The 27298-nt window shown below is 35.2% G+C and overlaps 6 protein-coding genes across 8 annotated transcripts; 3 read left to right on the top strand and 3 right to left on the bottom strand.

The window, feature by feature from the left end:
* Nucleotides 1-336: 336 nt before the first annotated feature.
* On the bottom strand, nt 337-3058 carry LOC102617364 (protein PHLOEM UNLOADING MODULATOR). The gene is made up of 4 exons (XM_006473005.4): nt 2665-3058; nt 1790-2184; nt 1105-1298; nt 337-1017 (listed from the first exon to the last, which is right to left on the bottom strand). Exons 1-4 carry the CDS (start codon nt 2958-2960, stop codon nt 619-621), a joined length of 1284 nt encoding a protein of 427 aa, XP_006473068.2. The 5' UTR covers nt 2961-3058; the 3' UTR covers nt 337-618.
* A 433-nt stretch (nt 3059-3491) lies between these two features.
* LOC102613158 (citrate-binding protein-like) lies at nt 3492-4528 on the top strand. The gene is made up of 2 exons (XM_006473807.4): nt 3492-3835; nt 3951-4528. The coding sequence occupies exons 1-2, from the start codon at nt 3557-3559 to the stop codon at nt 4341-4343; spliced, it is 672 nt and encodes a 223-aa protein (XP_006473870.2). The 5' UTR covers nt 3492-3556; the 3' UTR covers nt 4344-4528.
* A 1220-nt stretch (nt 4529-5748) lies between these two features.
* Nucleotides 5749-6997, top strand: LOC102617061 (citrate-binding protein-like). Its single transcript, XM_006473004.4, has 2 exons — nt 5749-6288; nt 6372-6997. Exons 1-2 carry the CDS (start codon nt 6022-6024, stop codon nt 6753-6755), a joined length of 651 nt encoding a protein of 216 aa, XP_006473067.2. The 5' UTR covers nt 5749-6021; the 3' UTR covers nt 6756-6997.
* Nucleotides 6998-7565: 568 nt separating this feature from the next.
* LOC102616566 (sterol 3-beta-glucosyltransferase UGT80B1) lies at nt 7566-16344 on the bottom strand. Of its 2 annotated transcripts, XM_006473003.4 has the most exons (14): nt 15034-16344; nt 14493-14638; nt 13647-13892; nt 13172-13283; nt 12859-13029; nt 12055-12118; nt 11160-11217; nt 10847-11024; nt 10648-10778; nt 10002-10104; nt 9211-9287; nt 8495-8542; nt 8164-8313; nt 7566-8064 (listed from the first exon to the last, which is right to left on the bottom strand). In XM_006473003.4, the coding sequence occupies exons 1-14, from the start codon at nt 15296-15298 to the stop codon at nt 7861-7863; spliced, it is 1953 nt and encodes a 650-aa protein (XP_006473066.2). In that variant the 5' UTR covers nt 15299-16344; the 3' UTR covers nt 7566-7860. The 2 variants fall into 2 exon arrangements, with proteins under 2 accessions (XP_006473066.2, XP_024951902.2); XM_025096134.2 differs by lacking the exon at nt 15034-16344 and having other exon boundaries at nt 14426-14574.
* Nucleotides 16345-18439: 2095 nt separating this feature from the next.
* Nucleotides 18440-20576, bottom strand: LOC107176360 (UPF0496 protein At1g20180-like). Its single transcript, XM_025096880.2, has 2 exons — nt 20200-20576; nt 18440-19675 (listed from the first exon to the last, which is right to left on the bottom strand). The coding sequence occupies exons 1-2, from the start codon at nt 20234-20236 to the stop codon at nt 18612-18614; spliced, it is 1101 nt and encodes a 366-aa protein (XP_024952648.2). The 5' UTR covers nt 20237-20576; the 3' UTR covers nt 18440-18611.
* A 2483-nt stretch (nt 20577-23059) lies between these two features.
* Nucleotides 23060-26600, top strand: LOC102616186 (G-box-binding factor 4). Of its 2 annotated transcripts, none has more exons than XR_370180.4 (4): nt 23060-24109; nt 24222-24293; nt 25557-25586; nt 25985-26032. XR_370180.4 is itself a non-coding variant. In XM_006473001.4 (4 exons), the coding sequence occupies exons 1-4, from the start codon at nt 23342-23344 to the stop codon at nt 26063-26065; spliced, it is 873 nt and encodes a 290-aa protein (XP_006473064.2). In that variant the 5' UTR covers nt 23070-23341; the 3' UTR covers nt 26066-26600. The 2 variants fall into 2 exon arrangements, 1 of the variants encoding a protein (XP_006473064.2); XM_006473001.4 differs by having other exon boundaries at nt 23070-24031; nt 25985-26600.
* Nucleotides 26601-27298: the final 698 nt, after the last annotated feature.

Raw genomic sequence — 27298 nt, 5'->3', positions numbered from 1 at the left:
TAACTAAAATAAATTATACAAATTTAAAATAATCTATTATTCTCTTTTGATTTCTTATTGATTAAATATTTTTATACTTAAAATTACTTTGAAATTATAATTTGAAATATGTGTTATTTCAGCCAATAATTAACACTAAAAAACTTATCACTCATATAACTTTTTAATTTGTGTGTAGATTAATAATAAAATTAAAAATATAAAAAAATAGCACAATAATACTTTGAGTTTTAATAATAAAACAAATCAAATGAAAATTAAGAACTTAGAAAAGTGTATTTAAAAAAAAAAATATTTGAATATAACTAAAAATGAGATTTTATAGGAGATGAGAGGGGTGCCAATAGTCCAACTCAAACATAATTTCAAGGATCCAATCATCATCCAAATAAGAAGCCCAAGCAACAGAAAAAAAGCCAAGGAGCTACCTAAAGGTCACATAATACAGCTACAAGTCATCCTTTGTATCAACGTGTTAATTGTTATGCCGCTAAAATTGTCTGCTAAAATTGTCTTACTCCCAACACCATTTCTGGCAGCATAAAAATCAAAACCTTTCCCCGTTAACAAAATGTTGCACTACATAGAAATACAACAATGTCCAGATCGGAAAAAAAATCATCCATCGCTCGTCAACGTGAAGGCGAGTACAACAATGGTGAGTGCAAAGAAAATTATGGCGCATGCAAACAACCACAGGCCCTTGATGGGGCCTTTGTTTTGGGTTTCTTGACCGCCTGGCTCAACTTCTTTGAGAAGCTCGGTTACCTTGTCCATGTCCGAGTCTTTAGCGGCTTGGAGTAGTCTACTTTGGATTTTATCAAGTTTGTTGAGCCGTTTACTCTTGGATGCATCCTTGAGTGGCCAGATAAAACCTGTCATCTTCCAGAGGAGGATGCCTACGTATATTGCCACAATGCAGTCCACAGAGTAGTGGTGGCGTTCCCGAACTTCTCTCTGGGCACTGTGCATTACAAGCAGCCATACGAGAGCCGAGCTAAAGCCTCCGTAAGCCTCCTGCAATCATTTTAAGAAACAAAGGCTGATAAGAGTATGTAATTAGTCATTTATTCTCATTGCTTGGCAATGGATTTGTATGAATACCGTCCAAGCCATAGCTGTCAGTACAGCAACAAGCATGTGACCACTGTATATAAGGTCATTGCAGCCACCACCAGCTTTCTTCAGCAGACTGAACCATGAAGATCCTTCTGATGCAGTCGGTCGCAGGAAGTCAATTAAGAAACTCATTGAACCCCAATCCAGTCGATAGTCACTCGGATAATTACCAACATCAGCTGAAAAAGATAATAGAGGTGTTAACAGGACCCTTCCAGTCATTGAGACAAACTTAATATGAATTTAGGATAGCACATCATATTGAAGAACAAATGCCTCATATAAGATAGGTACTGTCATATTTCATCAGTAAAGTTTAGTCTATCTAGAAAAGACAGTTAGGAATCTTGAATCTATTTCATCTGGCATGAGCCACAAGCACTTGATAATCAGAATATTTTGCTTTTATCAGTTGAATTATAGTGGTCAGTATAGGGCCATTGAACATCATCCATTACCTAAATCCTAAGTCCATGTTCAGTTGGAAGAAATGAAGGAGAGGAGCCGAATGGAAAACAAAAGAGTATCAACACAAAACAGAAGCTGACCGAGCACTCAGCAGCACATCCAATTGGGGTCCCAGACTCCCAGCAAAAAATGAAGATACTCAGACACTAAATCCAGACAGCCAAGGAGACAACACAAATTGAATTTGATAAGCAACACATACCATAAGCCATATCCTGATTTATAATCTGACGAATAGCACTGGCATCTGAAGCATAAGGCACATAATATTTCTGTGCCCAGTAATGAGGGTACGCGGGGACTCTAAACCTTGCTGAAACGCACCAAGGCCGGGCTGATGGCAGAATGGTAGATACAAATGTTATGGCCCGAAGGAGGCGGCCGACTGCCATAGTGAACATATACCTTGCACCTAGCCCAAGGCCAGGAGCTTCTACAGAGTCAAATAGTACAGAGAAAGCCAGCATCATAAACAACATCAGAAAGTGGTGCAGCCCAATGATACGAGCTCTCAATATTTGGACTATTGTTCCAGGAAGTTTCTCATTTAATGCCAGGAGCAACCACTGACCAGTATCAGGCAGAGGATCTGTATCACTGTTGCACATTGCCAAGCCAATCAATAGTCCTGTTTTTAAAGCATTGGTGATACTCAAAGATGAAATAGCTAAAAACTGAAACGTATTGTCTCTCAACTCAAGGGAAGTAGAAAAACCTAGAGATGCAGAAGATAATTCATTTGAACATTACACATTAATCAACACCAGATTTAAAGTCATAAATGTTCCATACGGTTTGTGATGAATACAGGGACATTAAAGCTACAATGATTTGACAATTAAGAAAATGTTAAGTTCCTTGGTCATCAGTACTTTTGAGCTAAGTTCACCAGTAAATATGGATTTTGAAAGATGATTAAGGAAAAACAAAATGATAAGTTCCTTGGTCATCACTTCCATTCTACAATAGAGGCTGCCTCGCAACATTATTAGATCCAAAAAGAATTAAAATATAAAACTGACCAGCAGAATCAAACAAACCACAAAAGATTTATATCTTTATGTACAGCACAGTTACCTGTGCCAATCAAGGCCAAGCACTGCAGTAGCGAAGCGAACGGAGAGAGCCTCGAAGAGAAGAGCAGATAGCATGAAAATCATTGAACCCACGAATGGAATTGCCGCCCGGAACTCGGCGGTCCAGTGCCTGTAATAGGGGACACGTGTGATGGCGATCAGAGCCAGTACGGTCCAGAGCACCGGCTGCAAGCGCGCGTGCCATGCCGGAGACAGGTGGCGCAGGTAGTCTATTAAGATGTAAGACATGGCGGCGATGCCCAGACCTCCGCCGCTCCTCGCCGCCGGCAACCGCATGATCTCCGACGAAGGAATGTCACTGGAGTGTGGTGAACTCAAGCTGAAGACTTTGGTCTCCTAACTGTACATAATTGAAGTTTGTTATTATTATTAATTTATTATTGGTAGAAATAGTAATAAAGCTATCCAGTTATTAATTATTTTGTGAATAGGTTAATTAATAAGCTGTTGATTGTGTTCACAGATTAAAAGCCCATTTAAAAGTTAATTAGTTTTTATTTTTGCGACTCATTTATTCAAAAAATTAACAATAAAAAACAATATTATTGGATCTCAGGCCCAATGAAAGAAGATGGCGGGCGCAAGGTGTATAAGGCCCAATAGCGTGACGCGAAATTTTAATGCGGCTAGGGAAAATTGAATGTTCTACTTTTCTAAAGGAAAAAAATAAATAGTTGTGGGTCTTTCCTAAAATTTGTATTTAGCAAGGAGTGTTGTCACCTTGACACATTAGGCGGACAAGATAACATTTATTATTTCATAGCAAGGCATGATTGGAAGAATTGGTTACTTGAGCTATATATATGTATTTACTTGCCTGGTAGCTAGTGCTTCGCAGAGCTTCTCAAGTCCAGGCAAAGTGACTGACCAAAATGGTTGAGCCCAAAAGCTACACGCTTCCTTTTGTTCTTCTCGTGGTTTTGCTGAACAAGTTCAAAGCCATTCTGTGTTATGCTCCTGCCGATCCCACTTATGGCTTCAGCCCCGTCGCATTGACACCTGAAAACTTGGAACTGCAAAGACCATATGATGTACCACTGGAAGAACGTTACAGCTATGAAAATGGGGTGCATAAATTATGGGTCTATGCTGATGACAAGCCTCATGATCCCAACAGCCTCACCCAACCGCGCACAGAAATCCGCATACGCGTAACCTTAATTAAATTCAGCAAAATATCAAATATGTTTGTTTGTTTGTTTCTAAAAGAAGATTAAAGATGTGGCTCTGTGCTATTAAGTTCTTTAATATTTTGAATTTCTGCAGGGCCTGGACTATTCGTCAGGAGTGTGGCAATTTGAAGGGTATGGTTTTGTGCCAAACGGAACCTCTGGTGCTACAATAGCTCAGATTCACGGCGCAGCTCACGGGGCTACTACGTTGATCCTAAGGATCTATAATGGCGACATGAGGTACTACAGCTTTGATCTGGTGGCGACGGACCTATACGACAAGTGGTTTCGGCTTAATATCATTCATGATGTGGATGGTGGGATGGTAACTGTTTTTATTGATGGTGTTCAGAAATTTGCTACTAAGGATAAAGGGCCAGGGGACTTGTATTTCAAATGTGGAGTTTATGCTGCTCCTGCTAATATAAGCTATTACATGGAGTCTAGGTGGAGAGACATCAAAATTTTTAAGAAGTGTGAATCCTGAACTTAAGAATAATGTAGCTCATTGTTATCACCTTGGGTTGAGAAATAAATTTCGGAGGTTTTATGATGCTAGCTGTGTGCTCTGTTGTGTAAATTGTGTAACGTTGGAGCTGTGACTATGAAGAAATTAATAGACCGGCGTCCAGTCCGAGAAACTGAGTAGAGATATCAGAGACTTATAGATTGTTTAAGATTCGTATTCACTTTTGGGGATGTAACAGGTGCTCCTGTCCTTACAAGCATCTTTCACCCAGAAAGCGTTATTAAGTTGGGAAAATCTTAGGTTAATGAGCTTGGAAAAATTGCATGTCCTGGAGTCATTGAATCATTTTCAATTCAGCAAAGCACTGCGTGTGATCTCCTTTTAGAATAAAATGTACAATATATATATTTAGGAAATTAAACTGCAAATATATTCCCCACGTTAGATTCCATATACCCGACAGTAACAAGGAGACATCCAAAGGAACACAACGAACCCCCTTCAGAAAACGTTAAGAGAATAAATAATGCATAAGTCTGATGAGGAATCAATCCAATATCAATGATATTACTTCCAAAATTTGGGTTGAGACAATAATTTGGACAAAATATTCAAACTGGGGCCAGAAATGTCAACATTAAGAAGTTTTAAGTAATCAAACAAAATAACCTTAGGCTTCTCAATGCTACAAAAGACAAAGTTGGCAGCAGCATCATTCTCCAATTAGAAATTGAGGTTAGTTATGGAAAGCAAATAAACAACAATGTGATGGCAGTTTGATGAGCAAAAGTGATAATGAAATGGAAACAAGCAGAGAACAAAAAGCCTGTATGATAGGGTTTCCATGTTTTAAGCAAAATCCATCGATGCCCAAACTTGCACTAAATTTGTTTAGCAGTTTCATAAATTATGGGGGCAGAAAATCAAGAGCATAAGCATTGATTAAAAAAAAAAAAGGATGACGAACCTTAGCCTTTTCTAATGGTGGTGTCAAAAATGTCAAAAAGGCAATCTGTTATGTGGGATTTTATATATGAATAGGATAACATTAACATGAATTTGATGAAATGGAAACATAATGTGGTGTCTCCCGTTTACTTGTGGAAATTGGAAGCTGAAGAATAGGATACATACATGTATATAATAAAATCGTTCTCCTCTGGATAAAAATTTAGATCACTCGTACTGCAAGATAAAAATTTATTCCGGTTATGTGTGTGCAAAGAGTGACAATCGAAAATGATTTTGATTCTCTCAGAGCGAAGCTATACCGTCAAGGATAAGGTAAAAAATAATATAAACTAATTTAATCTGACAAAGCAAAGCCTCTAAATGACGTGGATACTGTAGGATAAACTAGTGAAGTGATGCTATATGACAATTTACAAAGACAACAATGTTGTATTCCTAAGACTCGCTATCAATGGTCACAATAATTGGCTGAATTTTCTTTGCACATAATTCCCACTTTGATTTGATAAAAACAGTCATAGCAGTCAATGGTCAGAAACTTGCCGAAAAGTTTTCCTATTACTTTATTTACCCGCAACAAGAAGATAAATTTAACCAGCTGATTTCAATATTGTTTGGACTCGAAAAACCCCCTGTAAAATCTGATTATAAAAATGCATCCAAGATACTACTGGGGTGGTAATTAGCTTCACAGGTTCTGTACTTGCCAGAAGAATTTGGGAAAATGAGTAAGTCTTGCCACTACAGCTTCCTGTTGTTACTTGTTATATGCTCTATGAAATGCCATCAAATTTTTGGCGCTGATCCTACCGATGGATTCGCTGAAGTGGCGTTAGCCGAGGATAATTTCGTCTTACAGAAACCTTACAACGAACCCCTGGGAACTCGTTACAGTTACAAAGATGGGGTACGAAGTTTTTGGGTTTACAACCACGACAAGCCCTTCAAGTCTAGCAGCGGCACCAGACCGCGTACTGAAGTACGCATAAAGGTGAAAGGTTCACGTTAATTTGTTCCTTAAGGCATAAGCTAAATTTTTCAGTACGTTTCTCAAGTATTTTGACTCTATTTCAGGGACATGATTACTCATCCGGAATTTGGCAATTTGAGGGCTATGCTTATGTCCCAAAAGGCACATCCGGCGTAACAATTATGCAGATTCATGGAGCATCCGAGGGAGCCACAACCCTGCAACTTAGAATTTATAATGGAGATATGAAATACTATAAATTCAACGTAGTGGCGACAGATCTGTACGATAAATGGTTCAGACTCAATGTCATTCATGATGTGGGAAAAGGGAAGATCACAGTTTTCATCGACGGCGAACAGAAGTTTGTGGTGAATGATCAGGGACCCGGAGACTTGTATTTCAAATGCGGTGTTTATGCTGCTCCTGCAGGCTCGAGCAATTACATGGACTCAAGATGGAGAGATATCAAACTTTACAAGAAATAATCACTAATGGGTGTAAATCTTGCTATTTTAGTAGCAAGTTAGCCATACACATTATATTATATGAGGAACTTTCTACTATGTACACTCGTATAGTTGCTGTATAATATACTATAGATACATTGCTGTATGATTGAATTTCATGCTCGTTTTATTTTATTTATTTTAATTGTTTCTATTAACATCGATACTATTATTTTACCACTTAAATATTTTCTAACATTTTACTTTCTCACCAAAATTTTACGACAACTGAATTTTTCCCACTTTATGTTTTAGTTTTTATCATTTTTCTATCAAATTGTTAAAAATAACATAATTTTAGTAGTAGTTAAGTAAAAGTCTATTTTACTATTTTACTCCTAAACTGTGTAAGTACAATTTAATCCTCGGATAATAAAAAATATAAAATTAATTATATACAAAGAGATAATGTTTTTGTCAATTGATTATTTTATATATTTGAAATAATCAATTGATAAAATTACATGTAACCCATAAAATTCTTAAAATACTAAAAATATTACAATTTCTAAAATACCCCTATTAAAAGCAATTTCTTAATGGAGTTAATGGTTTGATGATAAACAGATAAAAACTGAAACATGAAATGGAAAAAGGCAATTGCCAGAAAACTTTGGTGACAAAATTATACATAAAAAAAAACGTAGTTATAGGATAATATCCTTATCATTAAACTGGATAATTATTTGGTTATAAGTAGGAATTGTGAGATTCGAATCCTGCTCACATTTATGGGCATGATATTTTGTTCAATCAGAACATAAATAAGCTAGACAGCACATAAATACATTTGATAATCAAGCTTAAGTCGATAATACTTATAACAAAATGATCTGTCATTATACACAGGCAGGAGAAACATGATACTACCGCAAATGTAATAAGAAATCTACACCTGTGTGTTTCTTTTTCTATTCCTATCAATCAAACAGGTACATCAGAGCCATGAATGAAAGAAAACCCATACATAAAAGCCACAAATGAAAGAATGGATTGCTCAACTAAAATGATACGAACAAATATAAAGAAAGAAAATTGGAAAGGGAAAACAGTACCTATAAAACACTAGGTTGACCTACGAAGTTTACACACCACCACAACGCTGACAGCACCAATTTCCAATTTGAATGAAAAACCACTGCAAAGGGTCAGGCCCGTCGTCTTTTTCTGGTAACGCAGAAGGCATTGGTATCTCATCAGGTAAATGCCGATGAAATGCATCAACTGCAGCGGCAACACCATCTTCGTTCTCTATCAACTTCGCTAACTCCATTGCTCGGGATTTCACCTGAGAGAGTCAAAGTCCAGTTAAGAACCAAAATCTCTGAAGTCTCTGGTGGGTGTCACTTTTCAGATTCTGAAAAAGGAATGCCAACTCCAAAATTACCTCTGGCTGCAGCATAAATCTTACAGCATTTGAAAGGTTTTCAACAGTAAGCTGAGATATTGGTATTGGTGCAGGTCCCAGCCCTTTCTGCTGCACTCTGTCACCCCAAAAGAACTGATCTCCGAAGAAAGGAACTATGGTTGTTGGACACTGTAATTAATAAATTTGATGTTAGACAAGATCAGCCAGTTGAATAATTTCTATTACAAACAGTCAGACATATGACCAAGTGTCTTTCATAACGTAAGATCTAACTATATGGACTCATCTGAAAAGATCTATTTCAGAATGCAGTACAGAAGAATAATGAAAAAAAAATACAGAATATTACCCCAGCTTTTAGCCCTGTAGCTGTAGTTCCAGCTCCTCCATGATGAACCTGCACATCCAGGGCATAAGGCTTCAAGTTAATTGAGTTTTCACAAACATAATTGCATTGCACTCAAAGAAGAATGCACTAATAAAAATTTCACATCATCCATGGCGACGTAAGGCAGGGAGGATCAGAGCGAACCATGCCTTACACACTGTTTTTTCTACTCTCACTCCAGCATATATATAGTGTTTGTGCCTTTTGTAAAGATTGGAGCCTTGTAACTCGCACCAAATAGCTTGATAAGTTTTACGCTCTTAGAAGTTTTTTATTAGTGCGGTAGAGGAAAAAAATAAACAACTTTACAACTTGATATTCATTTTATCTTTCAGGTTTGTCATATTCAACAACTAATTTTCAACAGCAACACGAAGCATTTTTTGGTTTTATCTTTAGAGGTATAATTGTTGATTTAAAATCTTTATAATCGGCCATAAAATTCTTATGTTATTTAGTCAATATTAGATGGTTATAAGTCCACCCATATTCAAAACTAAGAACACATCTCTATTCACTACCACAAAATTCTTCCTCTTACCTCTAATTTGGGTGCTGCCACAATCAGCTATTTTTTCTGAACATACATTCCTTAATTATGCTACACACTGAAGTAGCGATAACCACATATATCCACATAAAGAAATTCACTTTAGGAAGGATAAAAGAAAGCTCACCACGGCAGAGCATTGAGGAAACAACCAATCATGAGGGCAATCCTCTAGAAGGAATATATTATCAGGAACTTCTGTAACTGTAGAATGCAAAATGATTTGTCAGAGATGTTCCACAGGTCTATTTCTTGTAAATAGGAAAAAATAATAATAATGTCATTTTAAATACACATATGAGATACTTTACAACGTTTCAATATTTCTGGGAGCTGGCCCTTGAGAATATCATCATTTGACAGTACAAGCATTAAGAAGCAAAAGTTGGGAAATGCATAACTCATTGGTGAAAATATTCAAAACTGGCAATAGACACCTACACTATTTATTTATTGGAAAACACACAAATCAAACACATCATACAACACAAAGAACCTGTTGTAATAATATTTGAAAATTAGAAAAACCTAAAATTATTATGATTTCCAAATATTTGTAATTTGATCCTTGCCGCTGAATATTTGATCCAAATAGTTTGAAAATGAAAGATTCCCTAAAATGTAATCAATTGAAAGATAGAAGTATCGCCTGAGTTGATGAAAAGCACCAATCAACAAAGGTAAATGCATCTAAAATAAAAAGATAAATCATAATGAAAAAATCTTCAGTTAATGTTCCTTATTTAAGTGCAATTGCAGCCTTTATGACATCTATAGTACACTGGTAGGCATGAAGCAAAATTTGGTAAACATCAACCCAGAAACTATAATTTGAAACTTATTCCCTAGCCATGCAGCAAAATCTTTGAGCATCAACCAGCTAACCAGAAAGCAGTAAACATAAAGGAAACAACATACTCTTTCCAAGATCTCCCCAACCTCGATCAATAATTCCTCTTTGTCCGGTATCCCGCAGTGCCTCCAATATAATCTCTGTTGTTTTCTTGGGATCTTCAAGAGGCTTAACAAGTAACAGTTGCATTCTCAATACTAACATTCACGAAAAGAAACAGGGGGAAAGGAAAAAAAAAATCCAATAATATTGCTAAAGTATTTGCACAAAAGTCAATTACATGTAGAGTATTATTAAAGAAAACATAGGACACCATCAGCAATGGGAAAATTAGAAATTATTTTAACAGGGGGTCGGAGGCCCAAAAAAGGGAATCAGAATTACTCCTTTATGATTCTGATGAATTTCCAAGACTAGTGTTCTTGACTTCTGTTTTTGTGTAGTGTCTAAGAATTTTGCAGTAATCTTCACTGGCAAAAGAGTACAAAATCCAAAAGATCAGAGAAGGTTCCAATTTTCATTATTTCCTTCTCATAAAAAGGTCTATAGCGTCAAATTACTCTGACTGGAATGTGGAACCCTCCCACTAAATCATCAAAATGCAGTTTATTGGCCTGATGGCCTCCAACAATGACAAGGAACTATAAGAAAACATAACAAAGAAAATTTGAACTATAAATCATTTCAATAAGCTCTAGTGAGGTCACATACCATGCTACCAAACCCTATATAAATAGGTTCGGGTCCTCTTTGAATCCACTGAACAAAGTTTTCTTGTGGTTGATACTTTGACCCAAGGTTTAATAAGCAATATCCAACAACAGCAACTAAAGAGCCCCAATCTGCAATAGGCGAACGAAGTCAATCCCATAGAAAGAGCAAATATTTCCATTGTCAGTAATAAACCCACCACTTGGCTTTGGCACAAGATGGGGACTCCACATATAGGCTGTTGGCAAATGAGATATAGATCCGTGGTATGTACTGAAGTATGCAATAGGGGGAAGCTTCAACTTCCTTTTCCTGAAGTCATTAATATAGCTCCTAATGCCCCACCATATCAGCAAATCCACAATTATATAAGAAAGCTGGATTCAGCAAGTATGAGACAGTAAAGGCAGATTTGTCAATGCAAGTAAGCAGGCATGACCAACAAAGTGGAAAAACCAACATTGAAAAAGGCAAGAGAAAAAAAGGTGGACTGGCCACAGTCAAGAACATACCCAATATCCAGCACTTTGGGGTACACGTGCCAGCGGATGAGGAAATTCATAAGTTGGCCTGTCTATTGAGAATAGAAGTAAGTAGGAAGTCTCAAACAAAGTTTTACTTGATATTAACCAGGTTTTGACAATAACATGCAGTTGTCCATGACTAATCTCATGCGTATTTCGATTCATACTAGCTCTTGTTCTATATCTCCCCATTTTACAATTTAAAATTGCCCTGCTGCATTTTTAGTTTCATGACAGTCAGAAAATGACAATCCAGAATGCAGCAACCCTGTTCTTTAACAATGTCAACGTTTTTGTAATCATGTTTGCACAAAGGATTTATGCGTGCCATATTTTTCAGCAAATCCCTCCTTTCCCCAAGAGTTTGAATTCTTTTCAGTCAAGGTACCACAAGTGACACGTACCCAATTCATTGTTCTAGACATGGAAGACCAATTTAAGTTACTTGAAAGGAAAAATTTGCAAATACTCTCTCCAAATATAATTCAAGGAAAGAAGTGATGTTATGCTTGAATAATTTCAACCTAGTAAAAACAGTATCAGACAATGTCACAGAATTTAACACCAGAAAGAATTAAACTATTTCATTGTTTTTCAAGTGTACTTATTAAGTTATCATCATACTCAAAAGCTTATGTTAACAGATAAAATCCCAATGGTACATTTTAAGCTATAACAGGCCAACGCAAATACTGATTAAAAAAGCAATCAACCCAAAAACTTAAGCTAATAGGTCAGGGAACAACAATACTATTTTGAGTTCTATTATTTTATCAATGAAATTGTATTCAAGTTTAAAAATGTTCGACATTTATAGCCTCATACTAGGGTTACAAAAGCAATATAAAACACATATTGACGTGCAAGGATAGTCAAAACTCACGTCCATGGCATCGTAAAGAAAATGTGAATGGGCACACCAAGAGCTTCAGCAACATGGGCATGCCCTGCAATCCAAAGAAGATGTCAAAATTTAATGTTACACCATTCAAAAAAATATATCAATAATTAAAATAGAATGAGATCAATGAGATGAAAAATCAAAATTGCAGTGTAAGTTCATAAATGTTATCATGAATGACTAAATTCTGATGAAATCATATATGACTTCGAGCTGCATAAAGACAACTGAAAGTAATTTATTAACTAGTCAACAACTGGGGATTATCTAATGATTTTAAGATGCATTTCATTTGCAGCCCTCATCTTCATAAAAGTTCTTCCTCTTTTGGCTCCATATCCTTATTGCATAATTGTTCCCTCTCAGAAACAAGCAAATATCATTTTCATGCTCGGTTAAAGAGATACCTCACCATGAAAAAACATATGGATATAGAATCAGTTCTTTTTTCTGCTTTCAATTCCATTCACGCTTAAATAGCAAATTAAAGGTCTTAAAATAAATATTCTATCAAATATTTTCACTTGAGCAGCTGCCATCAAGATCCAAAATTATGCACACCAATGAGGGATGAGCAAGGACTCAATTATCAAAGTGGACTCAGATGGATTTGAGAAACATACATGCCCAAACTTCCAGCTTAAGTAGACCTCATGTAAAATTCATGTTCAACTGCCCCATGGATGGACTTAAATTTCTTATGTATAAATACAATTACAAATTTTCTTGTAAACATTTAACTATACAACTAAGGCAAAATACAGCATTCCATTCCCATGGGCTCACCATAAGCAGGAGGATTTGCAATAATTGCCTGAGATCTAAAAGGTACACCAGTTTCTATATCCGGATCTGTGCATGCTGGAAGAAGAGATTCTATAATGGCCTTTATCTGCTTTCTTTGTATCGATATTTCTCCCGGTCCAGAAGGGATCAGACCTTTATTCCGCGCCATATCTAAAAGAAAAGAACACAAAGGAGTTACCTAACAAAGAACAATAAATCATGGATCCTATAAAAAAATAGCCACCAAAAAAAAAAGAAAAGTATATTGCAGTTAAAGATTAAAACAAAAAATTTCAAGTAAGGGACCTCTTACATCCTGCCAAAACCCGAGGATCACCGCCCAAAGGAAAGAAGTCTACCCCGGCTGACCTTACAAAAGTCCTGAAGTTAGCATGGGTTGCCAACCTAACACGATGACCAAACTCCTGCGGAAAAAGGCCAACCACATTTTTTTTACTACAAATAATTAGATTACTATTACAGAAAATATGTAATTATCTAGGCTTTTCTACGACAAATTAAATACTGGAAGATCAATTAAGATACAACGTCATTGGAACCACATATATGTAGACATAACTCACACACAGTGATCAATAATTCAAATCATGCAGAAGCCTCAATATGAAACCTTCAAAAGGGTTTATGCATAGAATAAAATCTCAAAAGAAGTTGATTCTAACCTCTTACATAATGCAATAAGATTACATTGAAAATAAAAACTTGTGGTGACAGCACAAATATTAACAAACATGAACTGGAAGAAAAATGAATCATGTCAAGCATGCCTGAAGTCTCTTGGCCATAGCCAGAAATGGCTGTACATCTCCTCTTGTTCCAACCACAAGTATGGCAATATTCAATCTTGGGATCGATTTCTTGGAATCAGAAAAACTGGTGTCATCCAAAATGATAGGTGGCCCTTCGACAGGTTGAAATTCCAAAAACTCCGAAGCTACAGGTGCGCTTTTATCTAAATCAACTTCTACAGTCCCGTCATTTTGAATCCTGACTAGTTCCACAATCAGCTTTTTCTGAGGGGAAAAGATTTGTAGAAATCATGTATCATAGAAGAAAGATAACTTTGGAAACAAATACAGACACATTGAGGGCAAGATAAAAAAAAGCTAAGCATTTGTTACGCCTTCCATAATCAAGAACGTAAAAGAATGACTGTTTAACCAAAAAACCATAACAGATTGTCCCAAAATGTGAAAGAACTAGTTAACCACTTCATTACAAGAGAAAGAACCAGACAAAAAGTTCCACAATTGTTAAATTACAAAATAATGAAGTCCATAAAACGATACTTTCAATATTCTTTCTCAACATTAGGGATTAAATTGACATAGGATGATCAAATATAAGAGCTATAATTTTCCCTCAAAAGAAATCAGGGGGAAGCGCATTCAGTGTGCTATGTATGCAGTTAGAGAAATAAGCCAGATATGTATTGCAACATCTAGGAAACACATTGGCATCTGTTGCATCATGATAAACTTGAACATATACAAGCAAGCAATAGCATTTAAACTTGCAGTCATGTGCGAGTGAATCTGTTATCTACCTTTTCATGCTCTTGAGTAGGCAGGAGCAGAAAAACTCGTCACATGCATGAGATTTTTGTTATATACCTTTTCACGATCTGACAGTCTATCCAATTTCAGGTCATGCCTCGGCATCGACTTCTTCTCTGTCATGGACCTTGAGTATCTGAACTCATTCATATCAGTAAGTGAATCTCTACGTGTAATAGGTGCAGTAATGCAATGATCCAAACCTTCAAACAGCAGATAATATGGTGTCAGTAAACATCTTAATAAAGGTTGTAGATGAAGAAAGTGATAACATTCATCATTTATCTAGTTCTGAAGTTTGGCCATTAAGTTTTTATACTCAAAAAACAAAGTATTGTTTCATAAACTTATACTCTCTACCAAAAGATGCGAATAAACAACTAAGTAATTGTTCAGCTGCGTATCACAAAACTACAGAATCAAGATGTGCAGCCCAGATTACACTCTAAAGTTCTATAATTCAATAATAAATTAAATTGTTGGTAATGAGCATCCAATGAAATTAACCACTGTAAAAGTTTCACCTAGAAGATTTAGCAATGTCAATTATAAGCTCTAAATGCATAAATACAAACAAGATTTTTTTTCTGATACTAACTTGCTCGAGGTGAAGAATGAACATCCTCCTTTTTAGACAGAGAAATCCCCACAACTGGTGACTGCTCCAAGGAATTTGTCTTCTGTTTTTCTACACTCTGAAAAGCGCGTGCATTGTATTCTTTTTCTGAAGACATATATTCCATGTTCATTGGTTCATCAATACCATCAGTCTGCCACAAGTCCTTGTTAAGTGTCTTGCTCCCTCCAACACCTTCCTCCTTGTCTACATCTTTTAGTGGATGATCAAACCCATTACTCCTCATTGTATCAAATACGAAGCTTTAACAAAAAAATCACCACTAAAATCGCCACTACAACTCAACCTAATCTAAGTTCTCACTGCTCAAAATTCTGAATTGAACAGCAATTGCAGCTAACCAGACCAACAACTCAAAAACCTTATAACAATAGAATCACCAAAATTCAAAACCTCAAAATGAGAGACAACAATAGCGACAAGTAAACCCACCAGCAAACAATTCCCCGTATTCCCAAAGACTCCAAATCAAACTATCCCTAAAACCCTTCAACAAAAACCCCCGAATATTAACAATCACCAAAGAGCTCCAGAACCCTTCATCAAAAAGTCAGAAACCCACAACTACAAACACCCCAAACAAAACCTCCCAGAATCAAGATCCTGGGGTCGAAACAGAGTGGCTAAATGCCACCAAAGTCCAAAACAATTTATAAATTATCAACTGTAAAATGCTAAAATTAAGATATATTTACACCAATAAAACCAAAGAAAACAGGCCCACTAGTCAATCACACGCAGAGAATGGTAGGTGGAGGGGAAAAAATATTAGCAAATTTAATCACTAAACGGACGCAAAAATCAACAAAGATTATGCAAACCTTCACATAACGTTTACTATTCAAAGGACTTCGAAATATGAAACCAAAAGACTAATAAAACGTGAAACAAATTTTAAAAAAAAGAAACAACAACTCCCTGGTTAATTACTTGCAAGAATAGTAAAAAAATGCCACCTATTTCGTTTAATCGTGAATATAAAACTAATTCGTTGAAGAGAACACGCAGAAGCACGGTATATAGAACTATGTGCTGAAAAATATTACAAAAGGCTGTACGATTTTGCAAACCCAGTAAAAAAGATAGAACTTTTGTGCTGAGAGGGCGAAAAATGATAGAATATTTTGTCCAAAAATGGACCCAATGGTGATTTTCTTTTGTTAAATGAGGGTTTTGCTGATGCTGGGAGATCAAATGACGATGAGAGGGGTAAAGAAAAGATTGGTTTTCTACAGTTACAGATTACGGGTCAAGCTATAATTTTGTTACCGATAATGAGAGACTGTGATCTTACTATAAAATCTGACATTAATTAATTCTAATCATAACTCTCTTTTTCTCTAAAAATTATTTGACTCCATTGTCATATTGTAATGCTTACGACTTTATTATAAACCTTCTCTTTCAAAATCATAATACAATCTTTGATAATCACGCAAAAACGTGTGTAACCTATTTTGTTATGCATACTTCAAATATTTGAAGTTAAGCACTTTTTGAACGTTACATATTTTGGAATTTTATTTTATTTAGATATCAATTTATATTTGGTGAATATGAGTGACGTGATTATTATTTTCACTAATTTCATTTTATTAACTGACAATACCCAATGGGGTGCGGTATCCAGAAAACCGTAGATGGACCCCGCGTGACACGTGTCTCGTTAAGAATTTTGGACCACGGTTTACACATATTATAAAATAAATTCTACAATTTCTTCCATCCGTTAACACATTGGATCCCTCCAAGTTATATGTATGTACCTTACAACCCTCTCACGTAAATAATAAATAAACCCACATCATTCACTATTTATATAAAAAAAGTGTAAGGTATATGCATGTAACTTAACATTAGCCTAACACATTTATTAAAAAGATATTAACGGGTATCTTGAGATTCGGAATCTTCGGGACTGCTGCTGGCTTGGTTGGCTCGATTCAATTTCCATTCGGGAAAGTAAGCCAGGCTCGTGTTGTTTTTTTTCTTATGGAGCTGGCTAAGTTACAGATTCTGTAACTTACAGGTCCAGCTTAGCCAGCTCCTAATTGGATGCATTTGGATGGTTTCTCTCTCTCTCTCTCTCTCCTTAGGACACATGTGCACTTCTCTTTGAAAGTAAGCCAGGCTCGTGTTGGTTTCTCTCTCGCTCCTAATTTAACTTTTTTAAATCATCATTAAATTAGTTCAACAATAAAATAAAGGCTCTAGAAAGGGATATTCCGCAGCGGATTAAGAACCGTGATTAAATTATTACTAAAATGTTTATTGTTTTACAAGTTTGTTTTTTTATTTAGAAAACTTATTATTTTTATTGTTTAGTGTGACATGTTTTAATAGTAAAAAGTCAAGAGCGTTGCAGAGAGTTTTTTTTTTTTAATTTATAAAGAGCTCAAAATATTTTGTGTGTACCTTAAAGAAAGGTACGTGTCTTTTGAATGGATTGGAGTGCACTATTTTTTCTATTTTTTAATAAGTTATTAAAATTTCAATATATTATCCATTTGCCTTCTTATAGTTGATTACGTGTAAAGCTTTAAATATCCATTAAAATTTGACAGAAGTTAAGTTAATGAATTATTAATAGAAATTATTTTAGACGGACGACGAACTCATCTATAAATAAATTCTCTTATTTACATTCAATCTTTCATAAGAAGAATTCGAGAACAATTTTTTCTCTCAAAAAATGAGAGTGAACCTCGGCTATATTAACATAAATTTTCAATTCATGTTCTATACAATTATTGTACAGATGTGATATGTTAATTTTTAATCTAAAAAGTTGGAACCTTAATAATAATTATCAGTTGCATTTACTCATAAGATTATACCCAACATAATAATCATGGCTGTGATCTTGTTCGAGGCCACAGTTGTCATCCCATGGACGTGCCTAACCTCGGCCCAATCAAAATCCAGGATCCATGGTGTCACACGTGACATGTTTCTGCATCATAAAACCAAAAACAAATATTTTTAAGATTGAAATCGCAGTTAATGAATTCGAGAAAGAAAGCCCGAGTGCTATTTTTATCGATAATGAGTAATAAAGCATTATTTGAGTATGCGTCTTGGCAATTCTTAAAAAAAATATATATACTTCTATATAAGTGTTGAAAATTGTAAAATGTTCATTATTATCTAATCTGAGTATAAGTTGCTAATAGATTATCATGAATTAATTTTATGAAACGATATCAATGTGGGTAATTGGTGAGTTATATTCATCACTTATTAAAAAGTATCATTCAAATACATACAGTACCATATAAACCAAAGTCCACAGAAAATGTAACAATTAAATTTGAATTAGTTAATTCAAATACAATACTTTTAAATTTTCCAATACATCACTTCATTCAACAAAGTGGCCATTATACACTCATATCAAATTCAATCTGATCTAATTTAAATTGATGCTCCAAATAGTCTTCTTCATAACCAAGAGCTTAAATATAATATTTATATTTTACAGAAAAAGAAAATTTAATTTACACTTTATACAACACATTTCTTGTATATAATTGCTGTAACTACCTTAATTCTTCCACACAAGAAGAACTTGTCACCATTTCCTTAATCACTTGAGACCTTGCCCTATTGATAGTAACAAGGCACAAATACACATGCTCTTCAAGCTCTTCAACTTGCTTTTGAAACCCAACATGATTCTTCTTAATCTCTTTCATTACATGCAAAGCAAATTTATCCTCTCGTCTATCCAAACAAAATTGAATCATTACCTTGTTGTGCTCAACTTCATCATGTAACCTAGCAACAAGTCTCCCCATCGTGTCAAAATCCCTATTCAAGATATAAGTCCCCTTGGCTGCCACGTCAAGCTGCTTCCTCACTTTTCTTAGGAACCCACTTCTGAGGAATCTAAAGTTGAAGAGCTTTTTCTTGAAGCACTTTGTGGGGAAGCTTAAAATCATTGGCCCGATGAGTAGGGCAGTGAGTGCATGTGCTGCAACAACAACAGCTGCTATAGCAATTAAGCTACAGACTGCTGTTATGCAAATCCCACTTGCCTTATGCACATAATTAATCAGCTTAATTTTTCTTGCCACCTTTTTTCTCTTTGATTTCAAATTGTGCAACACGGAAGAGTACTTATCATGAATGACCTTGAATTCATTCGTACTCGGATTGGAAAACGGGTTGGTTAAAATAATCAACGAGTTCAAGTTCGAAACAATCAACTTAACTTTATCGTGAGGTTCTGTTTGATCATCATCAGCCGTATCTAGGGCAAGTTGAATGAACCGGTACTCATATCGAACATCATTGATGTTCTTGAGGAGCTGGCCACAAATGCTTGACGCTTCAGCACTTATATCAAAGTAATTAAGCAAGAGGTCTTTGAGTTCGGGCACCTTTGAAAGAACAGCTGATTCGAGAATGCTTGGTATGGTGTCTTGATCGGGTTCAAGCAAGATTTCACAAAATTTTTCATGGCGGCAGGATGGAGAGGATGGCTCGGTAACGAATAATTGAGCCTTGGACAAGCATTCGGCAAAAGATTTTGTTCTTAGTGCGCTGAGATATTCTTCATTAATGTTCAGGCTTTTTCTTGCTTCTCTCAATTCCTCGTCATCTGAAATTAAGATATGTGTAGAAAATATCAACTGACGTTATAGATATCAAGATATATATAGATAATAATAAAAATATAATGAATAAATAATATTTCAGTCATCAAAGATACACATGGTACATAAAAATTTGAGATGAGGAAATCTTTTCATGCATGTAATTTGAGATGAGGAAAACAAGCAACCTATGAGAAATATATGCAAATAATTGAATAAATAACAAATTTTATGTAAGTAAATTATTCTAAACATTTTTTTTCTTATGTCTTATACATAAATTTGATATGATAAAAAGGAACAAGTACCCGAAAGAACACAAAAAAAAGAAAAAGAAATCAGTATAACAAAATTTCACTTTATTTCGATATATTTATGAAAAAATTTGTTTCATGGAAGAAGCATAAATTTGGGTAAAACTCATGATGATTGTCCCGTTGTCAATGATATATAGAAGATGGTAATAAATTAAAACAAGCAACAATTAATATGATGCGTGTGTGCTTGTGCATGCACTATTAGAAGATACCTCTTCTGGAGTTTGCAGCTCTAAGTTTTGCCCACATCTTATTGAATTCCTATAAATTATATAAGAATAAAGTTGAAGATATATCCTGGACTAATTTAGAAAAACCAAACAGAGCTCTCACTTCCAGTGAGAAAATTAAATACCCCACAATTGGATCATTCCCTTCTAAGAATATACAAAATTAAGATTCTTAAAAGGAAAATACTGAAGGGTATTATGCAAATATTATATATGAGCAGGTATATTCAACTTCCTAGGCTTGTCAGTTGAGCAAAAATACACACACTTATACAAAGCCTCTAAATTATTAAAGGCGTTTTAAGGATTGTATTGAACGCTATCTCTTTGGTAACTCTATCTAATCTGATCAAAAGAGAAAGAGAAAGAGAATTTTAATCACTTATTCAAATTCTTAGCAAGCTTTAAGGCTAAATTTGCTGAGCAGCCCTCGTCTCATGAGGAACCTTTATTGCATCTGGTAGCCTCCTTTAATTTTGTCGTTGGCTTTATTTCTTCATTCACTCCATCATCATTCATAATTTAACTTGTCTTTATCCTGTTGCATGATTTTGTAAGCTTTACACTCCATTCTTTTCTCTAACACCTAAACTGTATCTTGGAGGCTGAAGAAATATTTGTCCAAAACTACCAACACGCCCTTGATTGGTTTGTTTATTATATATGATTATGAGTTGTGTGGCTACACATGTGTTCATAGGAATTAATATTGCCGAAAACCAAAAGAAACTTGTGAGCTATCATTGTCCTTAATTTGTCATTATCCTCATCATCATTCTTCAATCTATGTTTCCTCTTTCGTGTATCTAACTATTAACATGGATCTTCGTTATTATTGTTGTATTAAAGCATCATCTTATTAATTTTTTTTTTCGGTTTTTTAAATCAGCTGGTATTCAAAAATCACATTAGACCCTGATTAATTCATATTCGAACTGAACAGGACCACTAATGCAGCAAAACTCTATCAACTATATATTAATATCTATAGTATTTCTCAATATTTCAAATTTAAGGTTAAAGAAGTTAAAATATCCAAGACTGGGGGGTTTAATTTTTTATTTTGTTTCTAGATACTTTTGATATTTAAAATAAAAAATTGAGAAAATTTTTATCTCTTTTCTAAGAGAAAAAGTACCTAATTACTGTGGTGAAATTTTATGATTTTTTGAATGATCGCTACACTTTCTTGCGAACTGTGAGATATGGGTACGTGTGTTTCAGTTATGATGATCATTAATATTGTCTTTGATACCAGTTATAAAATTGAGTTTTACAATAAATTAATTTAAAGATTCTTAGATGTGGAGCCAAATAGAATTGCGTGCTGAGTTATATCACTTATAAAATCGAGTTTTTCCATCTCAATTGAATTAGATTAATTGGAATTAATATATACAAGTATTGAAGAGAAAGGTGGAAGAAATTCAGAAATTAATTAATTAATTAAATGATTCATATGTATAATTGTAGGAGGGGTATAAATGTACATTCACGGCAAAGCAAGTGGAAATAATTTAAATAATTAGTTAGGGTTTGGTTTCGAGAACGGTTGAAGGAACGTTGAGGGGTGAGCGAAGAATAGTTGGCAAGAAACCTGTAAAGGCACAAATTGCTCCGCCTAACAACTTCATGTTTTTTCTGCTGCCTAATTACGTCTTTTATTTAAACCTTTTTCTGATTAATAACGAAAATTAAGTGAAACTCCAAACATTTTCTCTGTCTATATACATCTCACTTATTTAAAAGGAAAAAAAAAAGATTTAAAAAAGTGGATTTGGTATACACGTGGAAGGTTTTTACGTGGGCATTTCATGTGGAAGAGAAAACATGCATATTATTTGAGAGAAAGAGAAAGCAATGCATGCAAGTAATCAATAAACTTCTTGGAAGTCCATTGAAGATAACCTCAACCTTTGACCCTGAGCTTAACTTGAAGAGATATGCGTGGAGATCTCAACTTCAAGAGTGTGCGTCTCAGAGTGATCGGGATGTAGCACACAATTTGTTAACTCGGACACGAAATTGATCGATCAATATTTAATAAATTTGTGCTACTTCACCTTAGCTTTCTTGTAACATAATATGCGTGTGTGTATTTTATATTAGGTGTAACGTCTAAAAGTCACAGGCACCGTGCCCAAATTTTGGTAACGGGTGGCTGCTTGTATCTTATAACTGATATTTTAGGCCATTTACGTCAATTTTCTTTGCAAATAGAACACACGATTCATGTTGTGGGCGTGCAAAAGTAATCGGGTCACTTCATCAGATTTTGGGAAGTAAATTTTTTTGAGGCTTTTTTTTTTTGGGGGTTGGGGTGTGGGCGGGGGGGGGGGGGTTTATTTTGTATTATAAAAACCAGACACTCTACGTAAGATTTAAAAGTATTCGTATCAGAGTACTCTAATACTTGGATCCAATCATATGTGTCAGACACTCATATATTATAACAATATGATAAATTTTATAATTAATAAAATTATTATTATGTTATCTAATAGATTATTCTTGTTTTAACTTTATCATTAAATACCATGTTCATGTTATTTATGAAAATGGTATAAAATAAATAATTCATGTTGGAAATTTAAAGCCCAATACATCAGACCCATTTCTTCAGCCCACAGTCATCAGTCAGTCACCCAGTACGAAACATAGAAGATCCAAACTACAAAGAGCGCCACAATGCACGGTGATCGACACGTCACCCATACCATAATTAAAAAATTCGAAAACTATCATCTCAAAATAAAAAAAAATTCGTAGAAATGGTCTACAGTCGGCTCCCCACAAACTCACATGTGATATGTCATTGTCCTATCGAGGAGTGGACGGACGGATTCGCTCCGTTTCTTGTCACAGCCACCGCTATTGTCCGTAACTCTAACATTTCCCTCTCACGACGAAACGAAACCCACGCGCTTTTCTCTTACTCAACGCTGAAAACTCAAAACAGTCAAATCCTCAACTCTCCCCGATCCCAACAGAGTAACAAACCATCCCCAAAATCAAGAAATCAAATTATCAGATTCCCAAAACCCTAAATTTTTTGTAAAAGTACAACTAATATAACGAAAACAAAGAAAAATTCTAGAGAGAATCTCTGAGGATTAGCCCTAAAATGGCGTCCTCTAAAATCATGAAATCTTCAAACACACGAAATTCGGATCTTTCAAAACGGTCCTCTACTGCTTCTTCTTCTTCTACAAAGCAGCAGCAAGAGGCACTAACTGACGCGTCGAAGTTCGCTTCCGCAATGACGGTGGACGGCATTTTACGGAACGTCTACAACACGACGACGGCGTTGACGACGGACGCCACTCTTCTCGACGCGCAAATCACTCTGGTCGACACGAACTCGAATCTGATCGCGAACGAGAACGACCAGAACGGCGCCGTCTCGGCGGGGGCGATGAAGAGTGTGGACGACGTGTGGAGGGAGATCGTATCGGGGGAGAAGAAGGAGATGAAGGAGGAGGCGATTGACGAAATGATGACTTTGGAGGATTTTTTGGCAAAGGCGGGAGCTGTTGAGGATAGTGCTGGCGGTGATGACATGGACGTGAAAGCTTTTGCGAATGTTACTGAGAGGTTGAGTGGTGGAGTTTATGCGTTTGATCAGCCGGCGGCGGCGAGTCCCTTTCAGGTTGAAGGGGCCATTGTTGGGTTTGGAAATGGAGTGGAAGTTGTTGGCGGGAGAGGGAAGAGAGGGAGAGTGATGTTGGAGCCATTGGATAAGGCAGCGCAGCAGCGGCAACGGAGGATGATCAAGAACCGAGAGTCCGCTGCTAGGTCCAGGGAAAGGAAACAGGTCACAAAACTCTGTTCTAATTAGGCTTTTGATTTGATAGCACATCAGCTGAAGCGTTTGATAAACACCTACCCATCTGTACTTCACTGTCTCTGATTTCAATTTATAGCAGTCGTGGCTGCAACTCAATTCCAAACATATCCTGATTGTTTTGTTGATCGATGGATTTGGAATTTTTGGTGTTCTGCAGGCTTATCAAGTGGAATTAGAATCTTTGGCAGTGAGGCTCGAGGAGGAAAACGAGCAGCTGTTGAAAGAAAAGGTAATTAGATATGTTACCGATGCTGAAGAGAGTTTGTAAGATTAATAAATTGATCAATAACACATAGCAAGCATGCTTGGTCATGTCATTTATCAGTTTTCAGATAGTGTTATGAATTATTTGTTCATTGTCTCTGCCTCAAGTTAACATTCTACCATGTAAAGGTATTTGAAAGATTGTATTCTAGTATTTACATGCCTTAAATTTAAATGATTTGGTTTTTTTGATTATTGTATGTGGGTGATCCATTTTGAATATGACGTCTTATCTTAATTGTTAGTTCCTGTCCTCGTCTTCTGAAATTTTGTTAGGTTACCAATAGCACAAGCTAAGAAGTTCTGAAATATGTGGTGATTTAATTAGTTAACTTTCAATACTTGTTTGAAATCTTTCCTTGGAGAAGCAAACTTTAAGATTTGTTTGATTTCAGTGGTCCAAACAACAAAGTTGTTTGCTAGATAAAAAACAACAGATGCTTAACTATTAGGGGACGAAGGAGCCATTCCTGTATTTTTCTGTTTCTGTTCTTGATGCACAGATTAATAAGTTCATTTTCTTAGTGTGTGTATCTCTATATGTAAACTTATTGAAGTAACTTATATTTGTGGTTGTAGTGGTGCAGCACTGCTTCCTGAAAAAAATTATTCACACATTATTTATAAATTGTTTCCACACTGGTTACAGACTTTATGTGGACATCCCTAATGACAGTTAGTTGTCGGACAAATCATGTGTTAAAAACATTGTTATATAAATCATTAGTTATGTTTTCTAGGATAGATGTTATGTGAGGTATTTATTTACTAAGAATTGAAGAAAATTATTGATGATAGCAATCACTTGGAGTTGGAGATCACTTATAACTTTCATCATTCTCTTGCAGTACTTTTCCAACCTTCATCCCATTCTCATAGAAGTTGACAAATAATGTCTAGATGGGAGTTGATTACCGATGATTGCTTAAATTCAATTTAGCTTTTTTCAGATTTGTGTCATCACGAGTGCATAGTGGTTTATGCATATAATTTAAGATATTTATCATAACACTATTTTGTTTGCATTGAACAATTACATATACACTCTCTTATGTTCCATTAGTTTACTGTGGTTTAGGAGGTCTAATTTTATCCCCTTTTTGTAATATGAAAGCCCAGTTGTAAATGCATATTGGAGGCTATACTAATTGTGTTAGCTCTCTTCAAGTTCTTTTTTACCCCTATGGATTTTTCTTATTCTTGCCTAACAAAATTTCTTCCTGTGCAGGCGGAGAGGACTAAGGAGAGGTACAAGCAGGTAACAAAACAACTCTGTCTGACTTTTCATCAAATTTGGGAATTAATGTGTTTTAGTGTTGGAAGTTGATTTTGGATAATCTAATTCATGAGTAATATAGAGAAACCCATATATTTCAACTATATTCAAGTCTGCAAGTATAGTTGTATCATTGTTGTGATTGATTCAAGGATGATATGCATAGAAACATTGACAATTCCGTCTAATTTTCCTACCATGCTTTTTCAGTCAAGCAGTCTGTCCTAGTGGGTAGCTTTGCTGGCGCTTTATGAAATTGCCATAAATCATAGACAGAACAAATGTAGCAATGTTTTATTGCAAAGTAAATTACAATGATGAGAATGGCTAGTAAAGCTTAAATTACTTGATTATTGATTTTCTTATTGATTCTCCTGCAGCTAATGGAAAAAGTGGTTCCAGTTGTTGAGAAGAAAAGACCACCGCGTGTTCTTCGGAGAGTTCAATCCGCGGAGTGGTAGATTATGTTTTGCTTTAGATATGATAACTTATGAACTGGCTTCTCCTGCATAGAAAGAATGTGGCGGCAAATCGGCAATGTCATCTTATAGAGAAATAGCTTCTTTCATGGTAGTTACATCGACCCAATGATTACTTCAGAGCAGTAATGGCTCTTGATATATAGTCGAAAAGGGATTGTCACCGAGTCGTGAAGAAAAATTCCCTATTATTTGAGGAAAAAAAAATAGAGAGAGAGAGAGACTTTCATCAGGTGAGATCAAGGAGGGCTGATGACAAATGTAGATCAATGTAGTTAGGGAGTGTTGCAATGCAAAATTTGTTTCTCTTGATTTCTGCTATATATAATGTGATTTGGGAGAACAAATTACATTCTCGATTGGCAGTATACTGTATTTAGGTTTCAACAAAATATATCAGTAATTAATGATCTGAGAATATCTGCTAATGCTGGACTATGTGTTTATGAGAGTCCAATGGCACTGTTCTTGTTTATGCCGTTGCTATCTTGAAATTTCATTTGTAATTTTAGTTCTAGCATGTCCTTCCATGGATCAATATGCGTGAAAGCTTCTGCCCTCATTATAAGTTATGGACTTAAAATTACCTGCCAACATATTATTATTAGCCATGTTTTTATTTCCACAATTTTTCTCATGATTTTTTTGTTAAATAATAAAATTCCTCATGGTAAGCTTTATGTCTGTAATATGGGAAATTTATAGGAAATTCAAAGAAATGCTATGAAAAACTCAATAGGCGCCAAAAAAAAAAAAAAAAGGCATCTTAAATGGCAACTATTAATATTTAGGATATGTTTACTGGTTAGAATGAGAGTGAGGAGTGTGGATTCCTCTCACTCTAGCGTTTACTTCCTTAAAATGAGAAGGGAGTGGGAATCCCACTCCGTGGGCTCCACTCATTTTTGGAGTGGGGAGTGGGAGTGGCACTCCCATTGGGGGAGGTGGGAGTGGATTCCCACCTCTCTCTTTTTTACCCTTTTATTTTTTTAATTTAATTTAATTTAGAATTCCCACTTCTCCTTTTTTTACCCTTTTATTTTTTTAATTTAATTTAATATTTTATAATTAATAAAATAAAATAAATAATATTATATTTATTTGAATAATATTATTATATTTATTTGAATAATAATATTATATTTAACTAAATAATAATTTACATTGATTCTAAGTTAAAATTATTTTAAAATAATATTATTATATTAATAGAGA

This window comes from Citrus sinensis, chromosome 5 (genome assembly GCF_022201045.2).
Source record: "Citrus sinensis cultivar Valencia sweet orange chromosome 5, DVS_A1.0, whole genome shotgun sequence".
NCBI lineage: Eukaryota > Viridiplantae > Streptophyta > Magnoliopsida > Sapindales > Rutaceae > Citrus > Citrus sinensis.
This window is presented reverse-complemented; position numbering and strand designations above follow the sequence as displayed.